General features: G+C 37.4%; 2 protein-coding genes across 7 annotated transcripts in view; both read left to right on the forward strand.

Annotated features, from left to right (window-relative positions):
- The first annotated feature begins 759 nt into the window (after nucleotides 1–759).
- LOC142987454 (uncharacterized) lies at nucleotides 760–2,354 on the forward strand. Its single transcript, XM_076136232.1, has 2 exons — nucleotides 760–1,661; nucleotides 1,894–2,354. The coding sequence occupies exons 1-2, from the start codon at nucleotides 953–955 to the stop codon at nucleotides 2,145–2,147; spliced, it is 963 nt and encodes a 320-aa protein (XP_075992347.1). The 5' UTR covers nucleotides 760–952; the 3' UTR covers nucleotides 2,148–2,354.
- Nucleotides 2,355–4,055: 1,701 nt separating this feature from the next.
- CadN (neural cadherin) overlaps nucleotides 4,056–26,918 on the forward strand; it is a 260,161-nt gene continuing 237,298 nt past the window's right edge. For all 6 annotated transcript variants that reach the window (XM_076136236.1, XM_076136234.1, XM_076136238.1 and 3 more), the window contains exons 1-2: nucleotides 4,056–4,151; nucleotides 5,620–6,953. In XM_076136236.1, the coding sequence (XP_075992351.1) occupies nucleotides 5,663–6,953 (1,291 nt within the window). In that variant the 5' untranslated portion in view covers nucleotides 4,056–4,151; nucleotides 5,620–5,662. The remainder of the gene's footprint in view (nucleotides 4,152–5,619; nucleotides 6,954–26,918) is intronic.

Genomic DNA, 26,918 nt, shown 5'->3' on the forward strand with positions numbered 1-26,918 from the left:
GATCTAAAATATTAATAACACTTATCTTATCCTATCAATCTTATAAATGTGAAAGTTTGCGAGCCGATAGAGACTCTGTCTGCCTTTAAGTCATCCTCTTAATTAACAATGATGTCTTTCAATACACGAAATATTATCAAACTAAATAATTTTGTTGAAATTAAATAAGTAAAGGAAAAATAATTTGATATCAGGTACCACTTTATGGTCATTAGAGCCCTTCTTTTTTCTTCTCTTTTAGTCTGATAGCTTAATTTGAAGAAAGATGTATCATGTTTAAATTTTTCAAACCATTTTCAGATAATCAAATGGCAAATATACATTTTAAAATAATCAATTAATCAGCGAGAACTGCAAAAGATGCGCATTTTCAGTGAATATGTTTTAAAAGTACTTTATACAATTCTTAACGAGTACATACCTTTTATTTGGATTAAATATTGATATCTAGTTCTTTTCTAGACAGCCCAACTCTAAATATTTTAATAGTTTTAAAAACCCAGATACACGACAACTTTGAAAATGTCATTGTATTTCGTACGTGGAAAAGCACTTTAAGGAAATATTAAATATATAATATTTCTAAAATATATATTATAAAGTATATTGAATAAGTTTGAAATATAGAACGCGGTTAATTTTTTTAAGTTTTAATTCATAGTCATTGGGATTAGGATTAATGACATGATTATTATGATGTTTATTTATTTGTTACTGGTTTGGAATGGAAATGACAGGTTCAACTGCTTGGTAAAAACTTGTCAGATTGACAACTGACAATATCTATGAGTAAATGAAAGAGAAACGCGATTTTTTACTTTGGAGATTGGAAAAATAACCCTAAGCGTTATCTAAAGTTAAAGACTACCTATCTGAATACAGTGATAAGCTACCCGGAAAAATAGTGTATTTTATATATCAGCTGTGGAGTTAAATAAATAGAAGTTTTAGAATGAATAATGCACCGCAGTTCTCTCTACGGTGGAATAATTACGTATCGCACGTAACAGAAGCGTTCAATGTACTTCGCTTTGAAAACGATTTAGTGGATGTGACACTGTGCTGCGATGGAGGCAAAATTAAGGCACACAGAATGTTGTTATCAGCCTGCAGCACTTACTTCAAGCAGATATTCAGAGAGAATCCTTGTCAACATCCTGTGATTATATTCAGAAACTTCAAGTTCGAAGACCTTAACGCGATTATCAACTTTATGTATCATGGTGAAGTAAACATTTTTCAGGAACAATTGGAATCATTCCTTATAACTGCAGAGCTTTTAGAGGTTAAGGGTTTGACAGATAATGTGGAGGATGAATCATCTAAAAACCAGTTAAGAATCAGTGACAACACATCCTTAGACTTAAGTTCTAAATCAAGTAGATTTAATGAGGATATTGTGCCTGTATTGTTGGATGAACCAATTAATTTAGCTACTATGCAAACTGCCAGAGAAGAGTACATTCCACAAGCAAACACTACTAAAAATATTCCAGAACAGGAGAATGGTAATGTAGAAATGCAACCGGAAATACCTAAAGAACCAGAAGCAAGTAAAGCAGATGATAATGCAAAATTAAAAACAGCTCCATCTAGTGAGGATATGCAGGTTGATACACAATCTACATCTGTTGAAGACTTATCAGAGAAAAATAATTCTGGTAAGTATTGCTGTAATACTTGGTATTTATGAATGAAAAAGGATGATATTATCAATGTATTATGTTTTATAAAACTTATTGTATAAGTGTATAAATATCAACATACATCTGACTCGAATAGGACTTACTGTACTATTTTATATATATTTTTAATGACAATTCAGTGAAGGACTATGGTGATACCAAGGTCTCTCTCTAGCACTGTTTATAACATAAATTATTATTGTTTCAGAATCGGAATTGGCTAAATTTCGCTGTCAACTATGTCCAAAAGGCTTCAAACATCCAACATCATTAACATTGCACAAGGATTCACACGCTGGAAAAACTCAATGTCCTGTTTGTCACCGATCATTTTCACGGTCATATGACATGAGGAGTCATTTACAAAGGATACATCAGGGGAAACAACTGACTATCAAAGAGATCAGATATAAGAATACAAGTGACAATCTCACACCGAAACCCTTCACACATAATATTTAGAATAAGCATCACGGTAACTGTGTTACCAACATTTTTAGCACATAGTGCATTGCCTAAACATGAAATAATAATTATATGAACATATATACATATACAAATATATTTTATTTACTATTTTTAAATGTCACAAATGATATTGCTCAGTTCTGTAGCTTTGGCTATTTTTATACTAGTCTAATAATACTGTTTTTAATATAATAATTGTTTCCATTATTCTCTGTTTTATTAACACCATTCTGCATCTACAACTTGATTATAAATTGTACGAGGTATTTTTATATGATATTACCTATGACTTCATTTCATAGCACCGCTATTAAAATACTGGCAGTTAATTCTGTCATCTTGCATAGCCGACGTAGGCAAAAAACCGCCAGGTTAAAGTGAGATTGGGCTGGGCTCGTTTAAATTACCTACATTGCTAGTAGGTGGATACCACAAGATGGTCGGTGGCGAAAAGGAAGGCCCAAGGGGAGATGGCGGGATGAACTGGATGCATTCCTGATTGGGTGGCCGAATGCAACAATAGACAGAGGGGACTGGAAATTCAAGGGAGATTCTTTTGCTCAGTAGTGGGAAATAGATGTAGGAAAATAAAAAAATCTGTCGTCTTAGTTCACTTTCACTTTTTCATGTTATGGTTTCACAGTGGTTGGCGGTTAATAAGCTTATGATACTCTATGGTGGTAGAACTGCTGGGTGTTGATTTTTTGCGTCTTTGTCGCCAAAAGCGACAAATTATTCCGCTGATCACACTAATAACACAGCTCTCGAAGATCGTGGATTGGATTTAAACACTATTTTTTCATGGTTAACCGGGGGTGTTTCGATATCTATAGGTACTATGAGCCTCCGAACCTAGGTCACCTGACGCTTTAAATCATATCGTAGGTACTTATTGGTTTTTGTCTACGTCCAGCAAAAAACAAAATTAACAATATAGGAAGGTTCCTACCTATATCATTTTATTAGATATCATGTTTTTAATATAAAAGCCGCGAATATCGTACGAATAGTTCCACACAATATTTTTACTATCCTATAGTTAACATTTTCATTCAATCTTTCAAAACTCTACAATACCGTTTACTCTCCGATCACGTTAAAAAATGAACAGTGGTTAGTAAACACACAAAAGTGGGGTAAATGGACGACTTGAAGATTAAAGGGCTTTCAACCTTACGCCCTACGAATTAGAGGGCAAGTCGTACGTCTAATAAATCAATAGCTTGAAAAATAATACAATTAATATGAAATACACATAAGATTCTTTCTAAATACGCTGATGTACAGACCTACCTACGTTATATTTAGTTCTAATAGTTTTTCACGATGAACAAGTCCTCGAATTTATTTAAAACACTGGTACCTAATCTCCTAGATACAATAGTTACCAAGTTAAAAGAATTAAAACTGTAGATGGCGCCAAACAAACAAGTTACCTAACGACTAAAGATGAGTAGAGTCCATTTTGACTACAAAAATATAATAACAGTCGTTAATCAAAGAAAATACCTAGTATTAAATACGTACCTCACATTGTATAAATGGTATGAATAAAAAATAATTTACATGAAATCAAAAATTATTAGGTAGTATTAGCAGTAAATAAGTAGAAATAAAAAGAAAGGGAGAGATATAGACATTTGCTCTAGAAAAACAAACTGCAGTAATACTTGAGAAAAAAAACGCAACAGTAGCCATCATCAATTCTATAAGTTCGAGGGGAACTAATCGCGTTAGAGCATGCAGTAATAGTAGAAGCACGCGTAGGGGTAAAAGCTAAGAACCAAAAAGCTTCAGTAGCCGGGCGGGACAATCAGGGGTTGTAGAGGCGGGGGTGGCGGGGGTCGGGCGGAGAGCGCTCGATACGCGCGCGCGCCGCGGTCCGCCACTCAGCCAGTCGCATTTCGACATCGTTGCGCTCGGTTTGTAGCACATTTATCGGCGCGATCTGTCAAACGCTACGATATCGATATATTATAAGTCTTACGTTTTCACGAAGTACGTATATTATTCAATAAGAAAAAAGAGATGATTAATTAACGTATGTTTTTAATAGATTCGGGAGTGAAATGATATAGTTTTGTTGTATTTTATTAAATTGTTTACATTCGCACCACATGTTTACTTACGGCTACGTTTATATTTGATAAGCAACAATGTTGCTTTTGTTTTTGCAATTGATCGAGTGCAGTGATTTATTTAATAAGGGAAATTGTGGTTTCATTCATAAAATGCATTTACAGTGATTCAATACTCAATTTTGCATGTTATCTGAATCGTGCATTTTGGTGAGGTGATAAGTAGGTGTTCTTTTCACGTAACGTTCGGATATCTGTGAAGTTTCATGGAAATAGCTCGTGCTTTTATTCAGTAAAATGAGTGTGTGAATTTTTGATGGTGTGTCGTGAACGAGAGCGCGTGTAGAGTTGAGATTCGCTCGGTGAGCGTCGCGCGACGGCGCAACGAGGGTATTGATCGGCGGCGGCGGCGGGTCGCGAGACGCCGGCGTTCGCCTGCCGCCTAAATAAAGCTCCGCATGTGTGCGCCCCGCCTCGCCGCCCTACGTCGATGCCGCCCGACGCCGCCGCCGCCGTGCCGTCAACGTCTTCTACCATAGCGTACGCCAACTACCAACATGCGCCACCATCAAATGTTTCACACACACATCATTCTTGTCTAATACGTATTTGTCTTCGGTTTATAAATGAAGTAGAGAATAGGAGAATGGATAAACAACTTTTTTTCTAATTTCAAAAACCAAATAGGTTAAAACCTACTCGTCTAGTCTAATAAATAAAAAATACCAATATTGATTTTTTAAGGTCATCCTTTTAAAACGTAAAGAAATAATTATTTATAAATTATAAATCTTGTGCTCTAGTTAGCTACTGCTCAGTGCTCAGCATTTGTTTATTAAATTTGTTAAAAGTCAAAAAGAAATATGTTAAGGCCTTAAACTTAATTATTTGAACATTATGGATTAGATTCTAGTCGTTTACTTAATTTTACGAATTGAATCAAGCATTTTCTGTGGTCGCACGTATAGACACGATAAAAATATTATGGAAATGTAAATTAGTTGACTGTATGAGGCTGTGCTATACCTACATAGAGTTGGCGCTTATTTAAACTTGCAGCCAGTCTACTCATACAGCTCAAACAAATTTAAGACTATAGCTACTTACTACCTACCTATACTACTATTTTTTATTGCATCGGTTGAAATATCTTCGAAGTCGTTTGATTTAATAGAATTATGTGCATTGCCTTATTGGCAGTAGTAAGTAGGTATAATTAATAATGTTAGAGGTGCGGTTTAGTCTGAGACAAATTGCATTTACTGAAGCTCCACAGACTATGGTATCGTTAATTATAATTACTTCACTCCCGAATCTAGTGTCTTTGTCGTCTTAACGTGTTATCATCAAATTGGTAAGCAATAATTACAGTAAGCATTTTGTTGTAGGTGTGAAATGTTGGATTAAGTGAGCGATTAGCTAGAGAGAGCTATGGCGCACACTGTGCTGGCGGGCGGAGCGCTGCTCTGTGCCCTCAGCGTGGCGCTGCAGGCGCGTGCCTTCACCCTGCTGCCGCACGACGTACGCCCCGGCCACGCCGTACAACACTTCGTCGGCAATCACTCGCGTTACACGCTCCTCGATCCGGAGTTCACGTCCTATTTTACTCTCCTCGATGATGGACTCCTCATGACAACGGCCGATTTAACCCCGTTACTCAACCAGCCTATTAATCTGGCTGTGCTAGAACAGACTCCTTATAGTAGTTCTGCACATTCCATACACCTCCTTGTGATGGATCGGCGGCGCATGCTACATTTTTCCGCGGCCAATGGTTTGGTCGGGGAAATTCCCGAAAATGCGCCACCTGGAACAGTCGTGGATCTCACACCTATAAGGGCTACGGCTCTACTTGACGTAGGTCCACTAGCATATAAAATTGTAAAAGGCAACGAAGATTCAGTGTTCTCTCTACGAGAGAAAGGGAAGATTGTAAATAATCCTGAAGTTAAGTCAGTAGTCACAGAAGGCGAAGTAGAAATTATTGCTACAAGGTCTTTAGATGCTGAGAAAAAGAATCGATATGAACTTGTAGTTCAAGCTACCGATATTCATGGAGCAAATAAAGCTCATTTGAAAATTAGAATAGACGTTATTAACGAAAATGATCATGAACCAAGATTCGATCAAGACGTTTACTACTTCGCTGTGAACGGGACGACTGACGAAAACGGACCCAACGGGACTGCGCATTGGCAAAGATTTTCTAACATTGGTCAAGTTCACGCTTACGATGCAGACGATGACCGAGTTTATTATTCGTTACAAACACCGACTAATCTGGCCGTCATTGTGCCTCAGACAGGAGAATTGATACTGGCTGGTGAACCAGATGGTCACGAAACAGAATTGAGAGTTCTTGCACACGATACAGGCTTCCCACCTCGCAAGAGTCAGCCTGCTCGCGTTTTCCTTGAGTTCATTGTTCGAGATCAAAAAGAATTACCTGTACTTCATCGGGAAAAGCGACGCGTCACAAGGGCTGTAAGACCAACGAAGAGAATTGAATTTACGGAGGCTGATGGTGAAGTTGAAGGACGTGCTGTTTTTACTTTAGAGAAAGAAACGGACCGCGAGACATTTAAAATTAGGGACGAAAATCCGTGGGTTACTGTTGAACCAAGTGGTGTAGTGAAAGTTAAAAAGAAGTGGGACTATGAGGAGCTGGGACCTGAGAAGACCATCGACTTCTGGGTGACGATCACCAACGCAGGAAACGGAGGTAAGTCTTCAATGTTTTAACTCTCTAGAATCTGTATTTCGAAACTTTTACTTTATTTTATGGGACCACTATGCTAAGGAGACGCTACATTAATTCAGATAGCTCAAACAGTTTTTAGCATTTTCCCCTTAAATAACGTTTTCGTACTTCTTAATCTTTGGATTTTTTACCGTCGCGATGTAAGGAGATCACATCATAGTAGGTAGATCTGTTAAATAGAAAGACAGTAACCAAATGATCATAATAAATATAACTTATCATAGGTTTAACAAATAAACGTGTAGCGTAGATAAAATGTGTTGAATGAATTATTATAAAACTAATGTTGTTACGTTACTAATATCGCTCCTTGAATACAAAAGGGCCACAACTCAAAAAAAAATGAAAATCGTTTTATTGCAAAAATGACACCTGAACCACCTATATTTTATAGTAAAAAAAAAAACCCCCATCATTTTTGCTTATATTATGGCTGAACTGACTTACTGCCCTTTTTGCATTAGCTCACTTTGACAGGTAATGTCAGTGCAAAACAGCCGCTTTATGAGTTACGCCCGAAAATTTTACGCAAACGCACGTCAGTTGCGTGAAAAAGTGCCTCAATCCAAAATATGTCTGTGTTGGATGCAAAATATCAGGTAAGTGTGATTATATTTTACAATACAAAACTGCCATATTTTGGAAAACGTCCTTTTTGCATTCAAACATTAGTATTTGTTATTTTTTATTTTGTAATACAAAATTGCCATATTTGAAATACGTCCTTTTTGCAATCCAATATTAGTTAAGTATAATTATATTTAATAATATAACGGTAGCATATTTTGAAATACGTCCCTTTTGCATTAAATTATTGTGGAATAAATAATAATTTTTAGCGTGCTAGAATGGGAAGGCCAGAAATATGACCGTTTGGCATGATTATAATTTTTGTTTTCGATACAATTTTAAAAATAAAATAATACATTTTGATGCAGGCAAAGGCAAGAGGCACCCTTTCCTTTCAAATCCCTCTTTCAGGGGCAAGATCCGACCAGTCTTTTTCAAATGCGTCTAGGTCATCCCGCCATCTCCATTTAAGTCTCCCGCGTCTGCTATTACCACCTTCTGGCATCCAGTTGGTAGATATGCGGGCCCACCTTTCCGAATGCATGTGGATAATGTGGCCGGCTTAGTTCCATTTCAGCCAGGCGGTCTTCTCCCCTACATCGGCTATGCGAGTTTGGGAGCGCAGTATAGAATTTCGGACGTGATCTGTTCTTTTGACGCATAATATACTACGCTTAATCGCTCTCTGGCTCTTTCTGGTTTTCCGTAAGGGACCATGTTTGGGCAGCGTAGGTAAGGACGGGTAGTAGACATAAACATGTCGACGAACTTTCGCTTCAGTGACAGTGGAAGGTTACCCTTCATTAGCTCTTTCCTGGACCAGGATCTCTTTCAGGCACTTGTGACACGTTTGTCCAACTCTTTGTCCCGTCGGTTGTTAAAAGAGGTTATCTGGCCCTAGCAAGTGTACTCGTCGACATAGTCTATGACGTGCCCGTCTTCCTCGACCCTACGTTTTGTGTTGTTGGTCATAACCTGGGTTTTTGTACGGTTCTTACTTAGTCCAATCTGAAGGCTTGCCGTGCTCAGATCTTTGAGCATTGATTCGAGTTCCGATGCCGAAAAAGAGAAGAGGACTACGTCGTCTACAAAACAAAGGTTTGTTAACTGTTTACCACTAACAACTATGCTTTTGATTGCCATAACACCGCCAGGCTCGTGTACGCAGTGCTGGTAAATAATTTGAGAGATAGCGGGTCTCCCTGTTTCACGCTTCTTTGGATTTGGAATGATATTGTTGTCTATTGCTTTGATGAGTTTGATGAATGAAGGTTCGATTCTACATAGTATATTTAAGTAGGACTTGGATAGAGTGATGATTCTATGGCGGAATGAGTAATGCTGTCAAAAGCTTTGGAATAATCCACGAATGCTAAATATAAAGGCTTATAAAACTCAAAAACCTTTTCTATTATCTTATTTCTTTAATACTCCTGCTGCACTCAGTCTACTCGTCACGTTACCCATTGATTGATAATGATGATTGATGTTTAATTTTACTAAATAATAAAAGTTACGCACAAAGTTGATCTCAATAATTTTACTTACTTAATAAAAAGTTAAGATTTTTTAATTTAGATTGTTTAATACAATGTTTTCCTGGTCCATTCAGTTATGGTTTTACTTAGTAATCATTATTAAACTTTTTGGTACGGTTTTTTTACCAAAAAAGTACAATTAACCATTTTTATTTGGAAAACTGTGTTTAAATTTTGACATATTTTTCATAATACTGGTTCAAATTTTGAATGCAAAAGGGAACTTATATGCTTTTTTCTCTTAATAGGTAACATCTATTACAAAGTTTATTTTGTAGATAGATAGAGCTAAAAAATACGCATCTAATGATATATTAACATCTTACATTTAATAAATAAATATATGAAATATTATAAAAAAACAGTTTCAAAAATTTGTTTTGGCTCTCCTGTAAAATTTATAGATTTCGATTTGTGGCCCTTTTGTATTGAAGGAGCGATATAATGACATTATTATTCAACTCAACATAATCCATAACATTCAAAAGAAAAGGTGTAGAGGCAACACAATTTTATATTTTTTGTTAAAGAAGCCGTTCAGTTTTTTATCCATCCACTACTCTCAATGTCTATATCAAGGGCAAATTGAGATAATGATAGGGAAGAATGGGTTGGGGTGGGATCTGTTGTATTATGTCGTCTCTACGTAAAATGGCGGCCTTAAAATTGAGTTAATGGTCGTTTTTATCTACTAATGATGTTTAATTGCATATTACTGTTTACCTTATTAGTTTTATGGTTTTGAAATTTGCCTCATTCAAATTCCTTGAGCTATAAAATTTTAAATTATTGCTTGTTTGAAATATAAAGTGGGAGCTACATACGAAACATATATCTCAAGTAAAATTTTCTGACGATACCAGTGCATCTATTGATTGAAGAAATAGTTGTTAAGTGTTTAGAGTTGTTATCAATATGCGGTTATTCAGATGGTAAGCATTATTCGGCATCACCGTTCAATGTAGCTTACACTTTTGTGTTAAATGTGAGTGGTGTAAATTCGGTGCGTGGCACATGCACCTGTCGAATCGAATGGCGCAGTGGAGCATGACGTCGCGGACAGGTCCCGCACCGCGGCACCGTCCACCCGGTCACGAGCCACGGACAGCCTCCGTCGCTCCCATCACGACTGGCTAATTGTTTACTCTGCCGGAACGTGTCTAGCCTCAAGAAACACCCTTTTTACCTAATAATTGTGGCATAGTATCCGATTTGTATTCAGCCGCTCGCTCCCAAACATTTCTGTACCTATTTGAATTTGAAAATATTCCCTTTTATTTATTTAACATTGTTGTTGGGATAGCGAACGATATTTAATTATTAAGTTGAGCTCGTATTTTACTGGACTTAAATTCCATTGAAGCTTTTTCGTGATATTAATTTAATCGGGTTGGCGCGTGGGCTTCGATAAAAATCACAAGATACAATTAAGTACAACTCCCTAAAATACGCGACGTGATCTTTCCTATCTCCGGGTTTCTACCTATTACTTGTATAAACAATAACTTGTTCATGGGGTGGTATGTGTTTGTAGTATGTAAATTGAACTAGCAACTCTGTTAAATATGCGTAACTAGCTACCAAGCGTCAAACAAAACCGTTTAATCTACCCGTATGATGTTAAAGCTTCATAGGAAAGGCACGCGAATCTCGCCTAAGATCTATAAACATTATAGGAGCTCATCTCTCATAAATTAGCAATGGCACGAGTGTATCTCGGAGCGCGTGGAATTCCCATTAAGTAGAATCGTAGTTGTCAAGTGGAATGGTGGCAGGCGGCAGGTTGCGACCACCGTGCAGAATGCGTTGATAATCGGGGACCTGTCGCACGGCCCGGCCGCCTCCGATCTCGCCTTCCGATTCCACGCATCGTACCTAATTCGTGACAATTACTCATGGAGGAATCTTTCCTATTAATGTGTTTTATTTTTTAATCTATCCTTTAACATAAAAAAGAGTTTTAGACGCTTTAGAGCCGGGTAAACCAAGTTGCTATCGACTCTTGTAATAATGCGCCCCTCGTGTACCTATTTTGCTAGAAGTACAAATCGATACGAAAGCGAAAAGACTGTATCAGAAGTCGAAAATCGCGCTACTTTTGATTTGAAAACCACCTCAATCAAAGTAATTGTATTGAAAGTTGACGTATATGATGTATGTTGCGAGTTGCCACTAATGTGCGAAAAGCTAGTAACATGCAGATTATCTAGGTAATCTGTAGATAACATTATACATTGTGAACGTGGGAATGTATACTTTCACTTACTCGGCTATTTAACAAATTAGCAATGTCATAAAACTATTTTTATAACTAAGTCTAGGCTTATCAAATTTATTGAATGCTAAGTTGCAATTATGAATCTCATTGCCTCTATCTCCCGATCTAGCAGTAAATTTATGAACATTGACACTAGTAACTCAATTTTTGAACTAAATTAATTGATTTCGATAACAGCTGGATATAAAATATATTTGCAATTAGATTTCGATCTCTACATTCTACTTTTGACTACTATTTGTAATCATGTTAGTTAACATCAGTAAATAATTATTGCGAATTTTCGATATCTTTATGTCGCTTTTATGAACGTCTTCGATAGAAAACCTAAGGCAGGCTCGTGTCGGCTCTATAGTGATTATAAATCGCCCCTTACTTAAAAAGTGAATTTATTAGCAAAGTTCACGTACTAAGAATTTGACATTGAAATGAGTCATCAGACTTGTGCGTGTCAGCAGCAATCTAATAGACATGTGGAGATGAGGGTGAGGGTGCTCTCCCTAGTTCGCCTGAGGCATCGGGTTTCGTACTTGCAATAATTACTCATGTCTCCGTACACCGGTACACTGTGCACAAAAGAAATAGGAGCGGAACTCTATCAATTCACTTCCTCTTGTCGCGACTCGCAGATGATCGCGTTGTATTATATTGTCAACTTGCATGCGCAATGGGCAATAAAAATAACTTACAGTTGAAATAAAAAATAAAAAAAACATTTATCATAATTGAAAAAATAGCGCTCATTTTAATATTTTTTTACAAGTTCTCTCGTTTACACATTTACCTAAATAATAGTTGTTCTTTTTGTTCACAAAACCACGCATTTAAACACGGATGAAATAATAAGGAAATTAATTACAATTCTCTCGTTCCAATTTAAACAAACACAAAAATGATGAAACTGCACAGTTGAAAAAACAATCGAAAGTTATCGAACGTAAATCAATGTAGAACATCGGTTACCGAAATGTGGTCTAGTTGGGTGTTATCGGACATTATCAAAATAAATCGAAGCTGTTGTTTAATTACATGAGTCTGGGCAGGCGCGTCCAAGGTGGGTGGCCGTCGCGGCCGCGGGCGCCGCATCACCCCGGACCTCAGCAAGGAATCTAATCATTATCATTATTGTGAGGATAGTTGTTCCAATTATATAATCGTGAGTATGCAGGATACTCAGCCCAACCTATTAGGTGATATACCCTTTTATTTTTAAACCTTTTGTGTATTATTATCCTACGAGAATTGTTTGAATAGTTGGTTAATATTACAAACGTCTTAATATTTACATTGTATGTTTCCTTTAGTTAGGCAGAATATATTGCGTCGATAAAACAATTTCATGCAACGGCCCACAAGTAGCTTTGCGGTGAAGTACTCGAGGGCGCCTCGTCAAAGCACCTTTGTCTACTGAAAAGCGTGCTCTATTGGCAAATTAATTCTCTACTCTCTTCGAACAGCAACGTTTCTCTTTGAACCGGCAATCGACAAACGCTTTGAAGTGTTTTGGAAACCTTCATTCACTTTTACCTTGGAGAGCGTTGCATTGATTTTGCGGAAAATAGTTCAGTCTGTTATTTATTACTGCTGTATTCCGATATGTAAATATCGCAATACTTTCTGTATCGCCAGCACGTATATTTTTCAAGTAATAAAGCGGGACAGGTGCGCTGCGAGGCGGGGTGGCATTTTAATCCTGCAAGAGGGATGGCGCACTGCAACGAGGAAGACGCGTTCAATCCCAGGAGTTATCAATTATCAACTTACACCGCGACTAATGGAACGCATTTAATATTTATTATTAGAAATTTATTATCTAATCTTCTCTCTTACATCTATTTTTTTCTACAAACACAATTGTTTCGAATGGCTCATGTCAGAACACTGAAAATTTTCTTATTTTTACATTTTAATAATTTGTGAATCATACAATGTTACCGTTATAAAAGATTTGAATAAGCAGCTTTTTATTCAAAGTGAACTCTTCTGGTGAGTTTTTTAGATTATTTCCCGATTGTTATATTCACGAAGCATGGTGTGTCAACAAACGATCAGTCAGCGGTCGGTCACTCACTTCATATTATTTGTAGTTCATTTCGTCTCGTCGATGTTGTAATTTAAAAGGAAAGGTACAATGTACCTGTCAGCTCTATTTATGGGAAAAACTTTGTTAAGATTGGTAATATAATAACACTTCGCATAAATTTTCTGTTTTTTGGCACGGTGATTGTATCGTTTAAGGGAATCTCTTAATTGATTTCTATGTCGCTGTATGTTAATTCCAGAAGTAATCTAACGGCAAAACGCCGATTAAGAAAGCAATAGGTATCCCTGATCTAAAGGCAATAACGCATAAAAATGAGTTTTCCAAGAATAGATTTTATGCAATCGATGAATCGGATATTGAGTAGAAGCCCGAGGTTTGCAGTGCAATAGTGTGTCATGTCGAATCGATAATTGAATACGATAGCTGGTGTGACGTACGTCAAGTCGTCGTCGGTTAGAAATTGGCACATCCGGACAGGGGTCTGGCCGTCGGGAGACGATTTTAGACCAGTCTAGTTCGGTTTCAGTCGTACTAAGATACATAATATCATTACGTCGCCTTGCTGCGGAACATTTATAAAAAGCGTTTTGCACATAACAGATCCATAGAGATGATGGTTGAGTTATCACGGCTTTTATTTTGATGCTCCGTAATGAATGAGTGGCAATAAAGTTGTGCATCGCGGACCGGTTACGGGCCGTTTGTGGCTCGTTGTTTGTTAAATTCAGTCGCTCATTCAATCAATGGCGATGGGTGCGGGCGTCGCTCGCACAACAATCGAGGCACTGGCCAATTCCCCTCATTGTGTCCACTAGCCACAATTACGTATGCGCACTTCCTATGCTCGTCCAGTCAACCCAAAACCCATGATCGCCACATCTGCTCTCAATCTTTTTGCTTTTACGCCTCTTTTATGAGGATGCATCTTGGTTGTTAATAAACGTTAATGGCCTTAATTGGAACAATGCAAATGTTTGTTCAGGTCATGTGAAACAAAAGCAAGTTAATTTTTTTTGTAAAATTTGTATGCAGCTGTTTCTTGGAATGTTAAGAATAGTTATTGTATCGCAAAATCTTTGTCTGTAAACACTCAACGCCTCGATCAAATACTGTTGGCAGGCCTGTTTCGTAATTTCTTCTCAAGGGTCTAGGGCCAGTCAGAGGGCCGTTAATAAAATTTGCTCACCCCCCTCATTTATTTTAATCAAAATACGTCTCAGTTGTAGGTATATCGCTCGCGTTGTGGTTGTCCATGATTATTTCTGGGGTCCCATATTTATTATTGTTTGAACTAGGCCTGAGTCGTTCAGCCAAGGGTAGGGTATGCATTAACAAACGTTTTGACCGGAATTCTTACATAACGTATTATGTTTGTGTACTTTGTACCAAAACAATTTGGTTTATTTATTGTTTTCTTTTGGTTACACGGCCTGTTGTGTAAGCGTGTGATTCTTTAAGCACTCAGTACATTTTTTGTTCTAATTTTTAACACATCAGTAGTTTGTAATAGTTATTGAAACAACGAGTCAGACGGGTCGTGCTCGTGATCGTGAGTGAAGAGCACACATCTCCTATAATTACGTCTAACGCATTGGTAAACAGCAGAGGCGTCGTCGGCGCGAGAGTGCTGCGATCTCAAGCTGCCCATTTATAGGCTTTCACTCTGATTGTGATTTGATTGCGGTCATTTGCTCGTCTACCTAAACGCTGAGTGACCGCGACGCGTTTACACGCTCAACCGATGTTAGATTATCATGATTTATTTGCCGTGTAATAAATTGCCTACCCGTATTTGAGCTTACAAACGATAACATTTACGTTTGCGTAACGTCTCTTTTACATTTAGATTCATTGTACTCGTACATATCTCAAAGGATATCTGTCAGTGAAAATGAAACAGTCCGACCTCATAGTCCTTTGAAATGTTATCATTATACGACCCCTAATTTGTCCTTGGGTGGAATCGATGTCAAATTTGTCTCGTGTTATCGATTTTACGTAAAATTGTGCTCATAAATCAGAGGTTACTTACACGTAGCGTATTGGCGTTGGCTGCTCTCTAGTCATCACTCTCCGAACTGACGATTATAGTTGATTAATGTCGCAATAGATCTCTGTCAATCGGATCGCAGTGGTATGATGTTCGGCAATCAATTGTAGGAACATATCGTGGTACCTTACCTAACACGCAACCATAAAGGCATTAATAGGCATGTAATTTCAACAACGCTGTGCTATGTCTGTGCTTATTACGATGAATGTTCACATGACCTCGGCATGCGGCTTCTTCAAATGTCATACCTATAGGAATGTATGTTTATTTAGCCTTTACTCTAGTGAGCATATTGTTCGTCCAGTCATTTTATTTCTTTTGAAACAAAACAAGATGTGCTTTGATAAAGCTCTAAAGCCGCACAAAGTTTTTATAGACTTCATCCTATATAATAGAGTTAAAGACCATTATAATGTAAAGCAAATATTAATGTTTTTTTCTCGTTATTTATACTTATCTCAAAACTATGTGTATAGTTATTAATTCTCTGCTCTTTACTCGTGTGGTCTTATGCCATTTTTTTGGTCCTTAGCACAAAGTAAAATCTTGGGTATAAAATTGCAGACTAGACTCACTTTTGTTAGCACACTCGCGTATAATGCACACTGCGCTCGCGTGGTTCCGCTGATTAGAGGATCAAGTATTTTAAGTAAAAAAGCTTCTTTGCAGCTTACTGTTAAAACAATTTTCAAGTTTTAATCTTAATCTGCATATAAACTGAAATAAACGTAGCATTTTTGTTGCGCAAGCCTATTAGGCATATTTGCATGTAATTAACATTTAAATTATGCAGAGGTTTCAAATACATATAAGTGAAACCATATAGCTAATCAGGGTGTGGTGGGGTAAAGCCGCGAATATCGTACAGCGCGCCGTGTGCAATGCGGTCGTGCCATGCACTTCATTCCGCATTGTTCGGTTTCGCAATGGCCGCACTCGAGAGCACTCCAGCCACATCCACGATTGACATTCACAGTTTGTACCAGACGGCTTAAAGTTCAGCCCCCCTACGGAAGGGGTGGTACAAGACTTAACAAGACATGCTACAATACAACTTGTGTGAACTGTATGCGGTTAGGAATAAGGACATGCGTGGCGAATTAGAATTTCTAGTATCAGCTATTCAACGGTACCGATCGACTCTAGCATTATTTGCTTGCGTCTCTGGAAGAACGAAACGTGGGTAGAAATAAAACGAGGATATCTGAATAGAATTTGTACTACATGTGGAAATGTAATAAACGTTCCGCCAGACAAAATATTTACTATCCTAAACCCGAGTAGCCAGTTTTTACTGTACGTGTACACGTAGAGTCGCGGAGATAGGTGTGGTTTTTAATGCGCTTGACATAAAACTTAATATGAGTAAATGTTGACATGTCATTCGTGCAGGCAGCCGGTACCTAAACATCATGATCTATGGTTAGTTTCAAATCTTACCAAGAACTCAACACTTTGCAGAATGATGACAACTTCAGGCAAGACTCCATTCCCAATATTGTTTCTTTTATCCTCACGTCGTCGAATCTATTAAACACATATTTTCGGTCATTTATATTTCACTCGGCATACCTTCTTATCTTCACCCAACAATACGCATATAAAAAAGTAAAATGAGATAGATACTTTACCTAAATAGCGGTTATTTTTCATACGATCGTGTAAACACATTACCCAGCGATTTGTGGCTTCGGATGTATAAAGTAAGTAGGTTAAAGTAATTCATAGATTGTATAGCTCAACTATACGAGATGCTGTGTTGTTCCATAGAACAGGGTTTGTTCGAGCTTGCGTTTAATATATTAAGGATGGATGGTAGATTGGGGTCTTCGTTCGGTGGCTTTATTAAGATTTACAACGCCTCTGGGATCTGGGTGCAATTATCAGCAGACTTCTCGACGCTCATGGGAAATATCGTAGGGGCATAAGGCGCCGATGACCCTCCTGGCCAACGCTTTTATCCCGCCACTAATATTTAATTAATCACACGTTTTTGTCTATCATTCTTACAAACCAAACATTAAAAGAAATTAATGACAGCTAAGTCGCAACTTGTTTGCTTATTGCTTAATGCTTAATGAAAGATCATACTTACTCATAATTTTTACGAATTATACTATTTTCCTTCAAGATGTAACTAAATGTTAGAGAATTATAGGCGGAAACATAACCGTGAGAAAGGTGTTTACTGGCTGCTCGCTACTTGCATAGCTACGTGTAAAAAAATAATAACCGCTATCCGTTCTAACAAATGTCCACGGCTAATTACTATCAATTTAAACTTTTAGCAGTTAATAACAGAATAACACCGCCGGACTGTTCTTAATGTTTTGTACTTAAAGCATTTTACGAATACTTTCCATTCGACTGCATTACTACAGTATAAATAATAATGTAGGCATCGTTTCTTGTGGCATTGAAATTGCAGACATTTTAGAAACTTTCCTACTAATAAATCCCGCTGCAAATTTAAAGAATTTATGTCCCCGGCAGACCCTAAACTTATATTCACAAATAACACATTTCGTGGTAATGAATCTTAAAAATATTCTAAGAAGTAGCTGTATATCACCATAAGGCATAAAAATGTACCCAACTTATGTTTAATGATGGCCATCTGAATCATAGCCATAAATTACAAGATAATATCATTGCTTTGTCTTAATTTCAGATTACTTAGAAATGCTACTTAATATCATTTTGCTGGCTAATTATTGCACGTAAAAAGCTTAATTATCTGAGAGACAGGCCATCATTAAACAGTATTAAAAACGAGTATTATTAAGTGCCTAAGAATACTTAGACTCTTTGATCTGAAGCTAGCTTAATTTTTTGCACTACATTAATCAACTTGATTAATTTCATCGTACGTGCTAAATGTCTGCTTTCATAGTTTTATGAGATTACTGCAGCCGGTTAATTGGTTCAATCTCTTTTTGATGCATTGTGATTGTTTGTTATGACGTTTAAAATCACTTGTTCTGATTCGCCACTGATGCTCAAATTAACGGGTTTCCGCTGCTGTCGTGCACACACTATTTGGCTGATTCGTACCCGATTATAATAAACCTCAATTGCTAACCCGGTGCGGGTTCGACACGGACTGTGGTCGTCACGAAACATTACGAACATTCTAAAATTTGTTTTGGGTACACACGCCGCATGCCGTTGCACCACCTGTTTTTAACGAAGTTAATTCAAATACAAAGTAACTATGGATAGCTAATATTTATTAATATTACTATAAACGTTAATATTTTACCAGTTAAAATGCATTTGGAAACGAGTCGGACACGCGATCGATCGCAGCGAGAATCTGTAGGGGTCCTGACACCTACTGTTACGGGAATGCCTTACCAGCGCGTAGATATTAAATATTTTTCGGTATTTGTTTATGATATCAAATCTTACAATCTTAGAATGTTTATTGCCTATTTACGATTATCTTCACGGTCTTTCACAACGGGTGCGTCGAAATCTGATAAATGACTGTTGAGAAGAACATGTTGAAACATTAATACGTTTCAGATTCATTCAGCATATTAGCTAACAATATGTTTAGACGATGTATGATGTTTCTTTCATTTAAAAAATTAGAGCAATCAAGTGGATTAAGAGCAGCGATAGTATAGGAATGGACCCACTCATTAGCTTACTGGTCAGATTAATTTGTTTCCCACAAACACTTTGTTATTCCCACTGCTCGGTACGAACAAGTTACTTGAAAAGGATTGTGGCCAGATGTGTGTATTGCCCCGGGAGTGGTTTACTCTATCGATCTTATCGTCAAGATATATCCAAAAATAATTTATAGCTTTGACTTTATTTATAGTCTTACATATGACTACCAGCATATACATTATTACCATGTGTAACAAATAATAAATGTAGCATCGACGACCTTTTAACCCGACACGTTCCAGAGTTATTCTCGATTGATGGTGCTTTCAAAGGTAATGCACGGAATTGTTAATTTTAACGCTTTCTAGTTCGGATTAACAGTAAAAACTAGATGTCTATGTTTACTTCTCTTATTGCGGCTGCAATGTTGCGAGCGCTGATTAATTGGGTCAAATCCAAACAGTATTAAGTTTAACAAGAGAAAACAACTGGGAATTGTTCAAGAGTGTAAAATGTACCTAGCCGTAAAGTCTCTTAGCGGAAAGTGGAAACTAAGCAGCTTTCCTCACGATGTATCTGTTTCGAGTACTAACTAAACTTCAGAGAAATTCTGGGAGCGCAATAGAGCTAATGAAATTATCTGCAACAATGCATTTCGTGACTGGAGCTCCGCACTCCGCGCCGGTTCATCGCCAACCGGGCCCACTCGGCGTCCGCGAGATCTTAGCCGCAATCCCTCAGGCGAAATTGCACTTCATTTGCGTGCACGCGGTTTACGAACCCATCCGACGTTCCCACGCCCTCCGCCTGAACCGAACCTTTGAAGATATTGTGGACGCATCATCACGTGCATTCGGAACGTTACCGACCCTACTAATAGAGCGCTGACATACTCGTGTGCATTATTTAGAAATCCGTGTTATGTAATTACATATTTAAGAATCACATTGAAAGATCTTTGCCGCATCATCCCATTGAACTCTCACGCGGCTTTGATAGCGATGAGATGAAACGGACGCGGGCTCGTTTAGTGCGCTGTTGTTCTCTGAGGATCTGGCATACTATAGACGTAGCATAAAAATACGAGACTGTGCATAGAAACGTGTTTAATCGTCAATGCTGGCGATGCAATGTGGGCCGGGCTTATCCTGCGCTTCGAGCGAGACCGAGATACCACACGTGCACGGGATAGAAATAGCTGACGATGCAACTTTTGATATCATAATTAAGCCGGGACGACCGGCGGCGGGTAAATAAAAAATGTTTATCTTATAAGCTCAAATGAAGATGATTTTTAATAACTCAACACGTTTAGTCATTAAATTGAAACTCGCCGGTGTTAAGGCTATTTAGTTACGCTTCTAAGTCACACGTGGCTCGGAGGCATCGAACTTTTGATTAACTGTGAGAGAATTATGATAGCATTCAAAGGAGTTTTGATTACCTGCTAACACAGTACTCAGACTCACGACAAGCAAGTACTAGAATGAAAGTAAAGGATTATTATTTACAGTGCTTATTCTTCGACCCCTTTACACAAACGGTTGTACACATAGAAGAAAGGAATTTCGGAATGTATACTCGAGGTTTACAATAATTAAAATTAGGTATCATCAATGGAGAATTATTTGACTAAGTTGCGTAACTTTCTGAAGTCAACTCTCGTAAATTCTTCAATTTATCAATATGGCATGAAAAAAATACGAGTTTGTTATTCGGCATGACGATTATCATAAAACCTAATAAAAACCTGCCAGCTCATGTACTAAATAGAGGTAGGTACGATTTAAGCTTTCTGTCTACCGTGAATCATACAAGTACAGTCGATCGTACAGTCTGCGTCAAAAATAGCCGCGTCTACAAAAGCTTAACTCGCTTAATCTCCAAGTGCAAGGAATCTTCGGAGGTCGTGTTTATGGTACATTTATTATAAATAACTTTGCACAGTGGCGAACGGATGCACGTGCGCGACACTGCACTCGGGAGCTTTTTATTGCGTTGCTTTCTGACGGTAGCCCCACCACCCTGCCGGCTCCGCGCCGCTCCCTCGCGCCCGCAGATTTCATTAGGTAATGAACACAGCTTCCTTTTGCTATTCACGCTTCTTTATCGTTAGAAAAATATCTTTTGTACTTAGCCTTTTTACGTTGATATAGTCTCTGTTATAAATCCCGTAAGTTTTTGCATTACTCGGTCTATTTTCAAGAAGGAAGCTAGCATCTGAGCGTATATCCATTTAAGTAAACTAGCCAAAACTAAAGGGATATAACTATATTAAACTAGTTTCCCAAGTCAATACTGTCGAAAACATTTAGGTAGACGTACTTTCTTACATACGCTTCTTGTGAAAAAAGAGCCGACTTGCGATTTAACGTTTGTCGTAAAAAGTACGAGGTAGAAAAGGTAAACGGCTAAACGGTGCCAAGTTCTTAACAAACTGTTAGAAGTTCAACTTGTAAAACCTAAAAACCTTCTTGTAAAATATAAATAACTCTCTAGTTACTACACTAGTATTTGTTGATGAAAAAGCTGTTACATATTTTGTGATCAATCAACAGCTGTCTTATTTATTACTCGACATGGGCAGCATGGCACCAATAACTCATTAATATTGTTTATACTACGCTCGGAATATATTAAATCAATTTGTTAATACTTTTACACAGCGGATATGTCGGATCGGTCGATCTAAGTAGTTCTTTTATAGACGCTCCCTTTTAGAGCTTTGTCGAAATATTTACGCGCCATATTGTACGTAAAATTCCAAACAATGAGATCGCCGCACGCCGCGCGGTGCGGTGCGGCACGGCGCGGCCCTGCACCATCGGCACCGTACACTCTCCCGCCACACGTGCGCACTTACGCCCATAGATTAGAGAACACGTTCAATAAACAGAACTGACATGTATGCAGCAATATATTTTTATACGCGTTTCGTAAATATTTTATGAGACGTTTATTACCTTACAAGGTCTAATAAATTACTGCAGTACATTGTTTAATTTTCACCAGAATTGAGACATAAAACGGGTTAAGTACAATTTACTTATTTTAATGTTCTTAAAATATAAAACTTAAAGTTAGTAGGTACGAGGATTTTGCATAGGTCAAAGTAAAATATTAGTGGAAAAAATAATTATTATGAAAAAATTCTTGTAAAGCGAAACTCGTAACTTTTATCTTGTTTTTTGTGCGGAAATTTAAGGAATGTTATTCTTTATCAGTTGTCAATGATATTCCCACATTGGATTGTACTCTACATTATATCCTCCCGAACAATACCGTGAGAGCACAAGCCTATTACGTATTCATCGAGCTATGAGCTTTCGTTTATTTTTTCTGAGTAGACTTGGTGTAGATGGATGAGCGGCTGTGTTAGTGGGCGTAAAACGGAAATGGAACTTGAATAAATTGAATTGTACAGCGTGACTATGATTGCTTCAATATGGTAATGCACATACTAAGATGTTTTATTCTTATCCAAATTTTATCGATTTTAGTGTTAGAGCTTTGTAATTCAACGAGACATTGGATATGCCCGATTGTTTGTTTAATAAAGAGGTATAAAATCAAAGCGTTTTCATTTGAAATATTAAAGAACAAGCTGAGAATCCTGTGACCCGTCAAAAGAGGCGGGCTAAAAGGCGAGTGCGACATTGCACGGGGTCAGACATCGATCGGGGCGGGTGGCGCGGCGGCACATGTGATATGTAGGCACTGGAGAACAATTGTTAGAACCCGACACCACTTTTCTACGAGCGGTACGTGTACCCTCTGCAGTGTCGACAGTCGACGCGTTCCCCGAGTATCGTCCATAACAAATGGATATCATCGATGGTATGCAAAACGCCGTAGCGCGACTCAATAGCGTAATTGGACGTGGTTGTTATGCTTTTACGAGCTGCTAAGGTTGACGAACTTGATTGCAGGAAAATGATTCTCTGTTCGTTTAAAATAAAGCTACTTGTTACTAGTAAAGATAGTTTGTTAGGTTTTCAAAATTAAGTGCTTCCTCATAAATTTTGCTGGAGACAAAGTGCTTCCTAATAAATCTTGCTATCGGATTTCCGGCCCATTGTTATAAACATCAAGAACGGTTGTAAGTTCTATTCATGAATTCTGTAAAGCAAAAACTTGGCGCGAATTCCTTGAAGCGTCTGAATGCTTCCCGTTATATCGTCTGCATAGACGACTGACTCGCCGATTGCGAGGGAACTATTTTGATCTCTTCTCTCCTTCAGTTAGTAGGAAGTTGCAACTGGCTACGCCAATTTACGCGATTCGACTGTTGAAACGTTGCTAGAAGTTTGTTTTTAAATACTTGCATAATAAATAAAGCACTTTTAGCGCTTACATTATTGATTATACAGTTCGATACTCTTTAGCGAAGCGATATAAACAGCGAAGTCCTATGTAACCACAACAATGCGGCAGCTGCTAAGCTCATCCCAGTAACCTATATTTGGTCATTAAAAGCATTTAAATATTCATAAATTGCAAAAGCAAAAAATGTGTTGTTTATAAATTCCCGTTTTGTGTGTATCAATGGACATGAGCGGGCAGGTCTCCGGAAGGAAGTGAGCGGCTCAATTACCGCGCGCGGCCGGGCGTGTGTAACGGTGTGGTCACATGGAAACTCAATGCGATCGATATTCATTGTAACTGCTTGTACTCGTGATTTACATGGTGCAAAAGTCGCTGCATAAAAATTCGCTTTAATTAAAAAAGTAAGAGTTATGTGCTCGTTAGACCGCGTTGAATTCATTTGCTGCAACTGTAAATTTTGGGTGTTTAATTTCTCCTAATGTTTGGTTTTTTCTGTCCCTCGGCAACCTGTTACTACTTCCACAAAGTTCCATATTTAGAGAAAATTGTTTTTCTGAGTTGTTAGGGCCGCGTTGTTTAGTTCCCACAATAGTAAAATCGTGACGGTCTCGACGATCGGGAGCGATGATATCTCACCATTCTGCATTTAGTACGGAATGAAGACTTACATCGTGACGACGCTTAATTGTGAATTGTGACTGTGATGATCTATCTCTAGATCTTAAACGGTCCGCTCCTATTTTCTAACACACATGCATTTCGTTCTATTAACGTGTTTATCAAATTTATGTGTGGTGTCGAGAAGATGAAAACGAATTGCGAAGTATGATCAGTATAAAAGAGAAATACCTTATAATATTATACAAATCATTTTGTACATGTTTCATTGAAAAATCTTCTTAAATAAAGTTCGTTACAGTAGAATGGGCTGATGCCAAAACAGACTGGACAGCCCAAATAAACATTTACTAGTACGTTCTATTCCAAAGTGATTTTTCGCACTAAAATAATAAGTCCATACATTGTATGTGTTGTTCTAACCACAGGATTATCCATGCAAACAAATTTTAATCGGCTCAATAAATCGGATGGCATAGAGCAAAAAGGCTGAGGCGACAACAACTACAACGCAAAAATTTCAGTCAATATGAAACGGATTTTATAGTACTAGCACAAGTCTGAAGTTAGTAGATACTATGTCATAACACAAACATCAATACGAAAGCCAAGGTGTAAAGCTCGAAGATTAAGTGCATAATCCGTATGCATTGTATGCGTAACTTAGATAGTTCTCACCTCGAATAATTCATGTTCTATGTACACAATTAGAAGAAATTATATTGCACCTGTGTCTACACACTCATTCATATTTATGAATGGAATAAATTATCTGTGAAGTGCTTTTTGATGAATACCTATTATGCCATCAAAAACATTCTGTAAAAACCTCAAGTCTCGCCGTAAAAAGTTGTGAGACCTACATATATAATACCAAGTCGATTAATCTATTTAGTCTCTACTTAAAGGACCTTCTGTCTTAAGTTATTACGTATGTTATTATCATGCCAATTTAAAAAAAATACCTCTAAAACAAATAGACCGACCTGGCCATCGCATGATTTGATTATTAGTATGTATCACACTACACAGCACGACGAGAAGTTAATGCTCCTGAAATGTTAATGGCGAATTTGTGTTTTCTTGCGATGACCAAGTCGATCTATTTGTTTTAAAGGTATTTTTTTTTAAATTGGCATGATAATAACATACGTAATAACTTAAGACAGAAGGTCCTTTAAGTAGAGACTAAATAGATTAATCGACTTGGTATTATATAGGTCTCACAACTTTTTACGGCGAGACTTGAGGTTTTTACAGAATGTTTTTGATGGCATCTCACTTCTTTTTGTAGAGCGAATAGAGCAAACATAAGTCCAATTTGTATGGAAAGCCGTATTTTTTTCATAATTCAACATATTTTCCTATGGGAATGTTGTTCAGTTTCATGGGCTAAACACCCTTACCCACCCTATACCCCCTCCCGTTATGTCTCATATAGTAGACACATATTTACACCTATTTATTTTATTTTCTACAGAAATAATAATTTAATTCATTAACTGCAAATGTAACCTTGTAATCTTATACATTTATATGGGATTACAAAGTTATTGTTGCAGTTAGTGTATTTAGAAAACTTGACCCAAATTAGAAAATATTGAATTTTTCCCATGATTAAGACACTAAACCCTATTTGTATTCTAAATTTTAAGCTTCTAAGTCTGCTAGAAGTACCTTAGACTTTTGATGATCGGTGAGTCAGTGAGTCAGTGAATCAGTGAGTGACAAAATTCAAAATTTTAACAAGTTGTCATTCTTAAACTACTGGTTCAAATTGACTGAAATTTTAAATATACCGTGTTTATACAATGACTGATTAGTTGCTGAAAATCCAGGCTTCTTGTTTTATCCACAACGAAATTATAGGGGTGTCAAAAATAGCCCGAATTGCTTCGAGAAAAGGATGTTACGGCCGTGCCGCTTTTTTTTTGCTCGACTTGCGGGGGCACTTCCGTGCCCCCAGATAGTTGTAGTGATTGTATTTGCTTATGATTGTACTAACGCGTTTGATTGATGTTGCAGGTTTAGTATCGTTTTGAGTGTAAATGCCGCACTATGTCGAGTTACCTAATATCATCTATATGCTTTACTAACTGACAAACGTATTTATTAAGACAATTTATTTGTTCTTTGATAATTATCAATTATTAGTAGTGTTAAAACTTAGTAGACACAGAAAAAATGGTAAGAGAAACAGATGCATATTGATATTAGATATTGACCATCCATTTAATCATAATAGACAAGTACAAAATATTCTATTCTCTATTGAAATTAGTAATAGACTCATTCAAACCGAGAATGTAGGACAAGAGAGTATACCCTCAAACAGCTGAAGTTTTAGCTGCATTATAACTCCATCTACAGATATAAACTTGTACTACTCGGAGGAGCTGTGCAGGCATGATATAAGTACGTTCAACATAATGATGTTATAGATAATTAAACTTGAATGACACTCGCGGAAGGGTGCCGTGGTTGCAAACTTTGTTCTATAGAGAGTTTCACACAAAGGCATCAGATGCGTAGGCTGTTTACACAACGCAAACGGGTACTCTATTTTCGAGGCTTTCATGAGATCTTAACAAATAAACCTTGTTTGGGTATTGCTCATATTGTTACTGAGAATAATGAGCCGAAAATAGTCTAAAATATTGTTACCCGTAAATGGCTATTTGTTCGCCCTTGTTTTACACAAATTAGTAGCTGTGAATTATTGGTTAGTTACTTAACTATGTACTTAAGGAGTGCGAATTCGTGGAATTTTTGCTATCGCATCTATCACCTTATATCAAAAATTTACCCCTGTAGACTTATTTCTCGGCAATGTCCTCCAAAACGTTAGGCGGGCTATGACACTAGATGACTCGCTCGA

Source organism: Anticarsia gemmatalis, chromosome 3 (genome assembly GCF_050436995.1).
Source record: "Anticarsia gemmatalis isolate Benzon Research Colony breed Stoneville strain chromosome 3, ilAntGemm2 primary, whole genome shotgun sequence".
NCBI classification, from domain to species: domain Eukaryota; kingdom Metazoa; phylum Arthropoda; class Insecta; order Lepidoptera; family Erebidae; genus Anticarsia; species Anticarsia gemmatalis.